General features: G+C 54.4%; 1 protein-coding gene across 2 annotated transcripts in view; it reads left to right on the top strand.

Annotated features, from left to right (window-relative positions):
- EGFL7 (EGF like domain multiple 7) overlaps positions 1 to 711 on the top strand; it is a 14,505-nt gene that overhangs the window by 4,350 nt on the left and 9,444 nt on the right. Inside the window, exon 1 of one of the 2 annotated variants that reach the window (XM_019621503.2) lies at positions 297 to 663. The exons of the other annotated variant lie outside the window; for it this stretch is intronic. Coding sequence (XP_019477048.1) covers positions 409 to 663 — 255 coding nt within the window. The 5' untranslated portion in view covers positions 297 to 408. Of the gene's footprint in view, positions 1 to 296; positions 664 to 711 lie in introns of those variants that run through there. 2 annotated transcript variants of the gene reach the window in all.

Here is a 711-nt window from a genome sequence, read left to right as displayed (position 1 = left end):
AAAAAAAAACAACACAACTTGCAAAACTTAATGGGAACAAATATTCCCAGGAGGGTGTATCCTGCCATTCATTTACACATCAGACCCCTGCTATCTTTAAGGCTGGTTCTGAGCATGGGCAGGCGCCTAAGTCATTTGAAAAACAATAAGCCTCTGTGCTCTAATTTCCCAGGGAAAAATGTAGACAAAACAAGTGGCAGTTTGGCACTAACCGAACAGCAGATTTTTTTTATTTGATAAATAAATGAGTGCTTAATAGCCTCATCGGTCCCAGGGCATCCAAGGGAGCCTTGAAGCATCCCAAGGGCTCGCAGGGCTGATCCCTGTCCCGGCAACTCACTGCACTGTCCTGCAGGAGTTTGCTGTCGGAATGAGCTCAGGGAGATCACGGGGGCACAGTGGGACCCTATGGAGCGGTGTGATGTGTTGGGTGTCCGGGGGAAGGAGATGCAGAACCAGACACAGTCTGTATTAGCACAGAGAGATAAATTTGCCCTGGTCACTGCACCGGTGATGGGAGATTTCACGGTAGCCTGGGAAGGGCTGGGGCTTCGCAGGGATCTCCCTGCCTCGCCGTTAATCCCTTGCCCACCCAGGAGAGCCGCCCTGCGACGGGGTCGGGGACCTCGTAGCGCGGTGCGGGGCCGTCCGGGCGCTCTGCAGGTGAGCCTGGAAGCCGGCACAGAAGCAGCGACAGCACAGGGGACCGCG

Source organism: Meleagris gallopavo, chromosome 19, assembly GCF_000146605.3.
Source record: "Meleagris gallopavo isolate NT-WF06-2002-E0010 breed Aviagen turkey brand Nicholas breeding stock chromosome 19, Turkey_5.1, whole genome shotgun sequence".
In the NCBI taxonomy this organism is placed as follows: domain Eukaryota; kingdom Metazoa; phylum Chordata; class Aves; order Galliformes; family Phasianidae; genus Meleagris; species Meleagris gallopavo.
The sequence above is the reverse complement of the archived record's forward strand: the minus strand, read 5'-3'. Positions and strand labels throughout refer to the sequence as shown.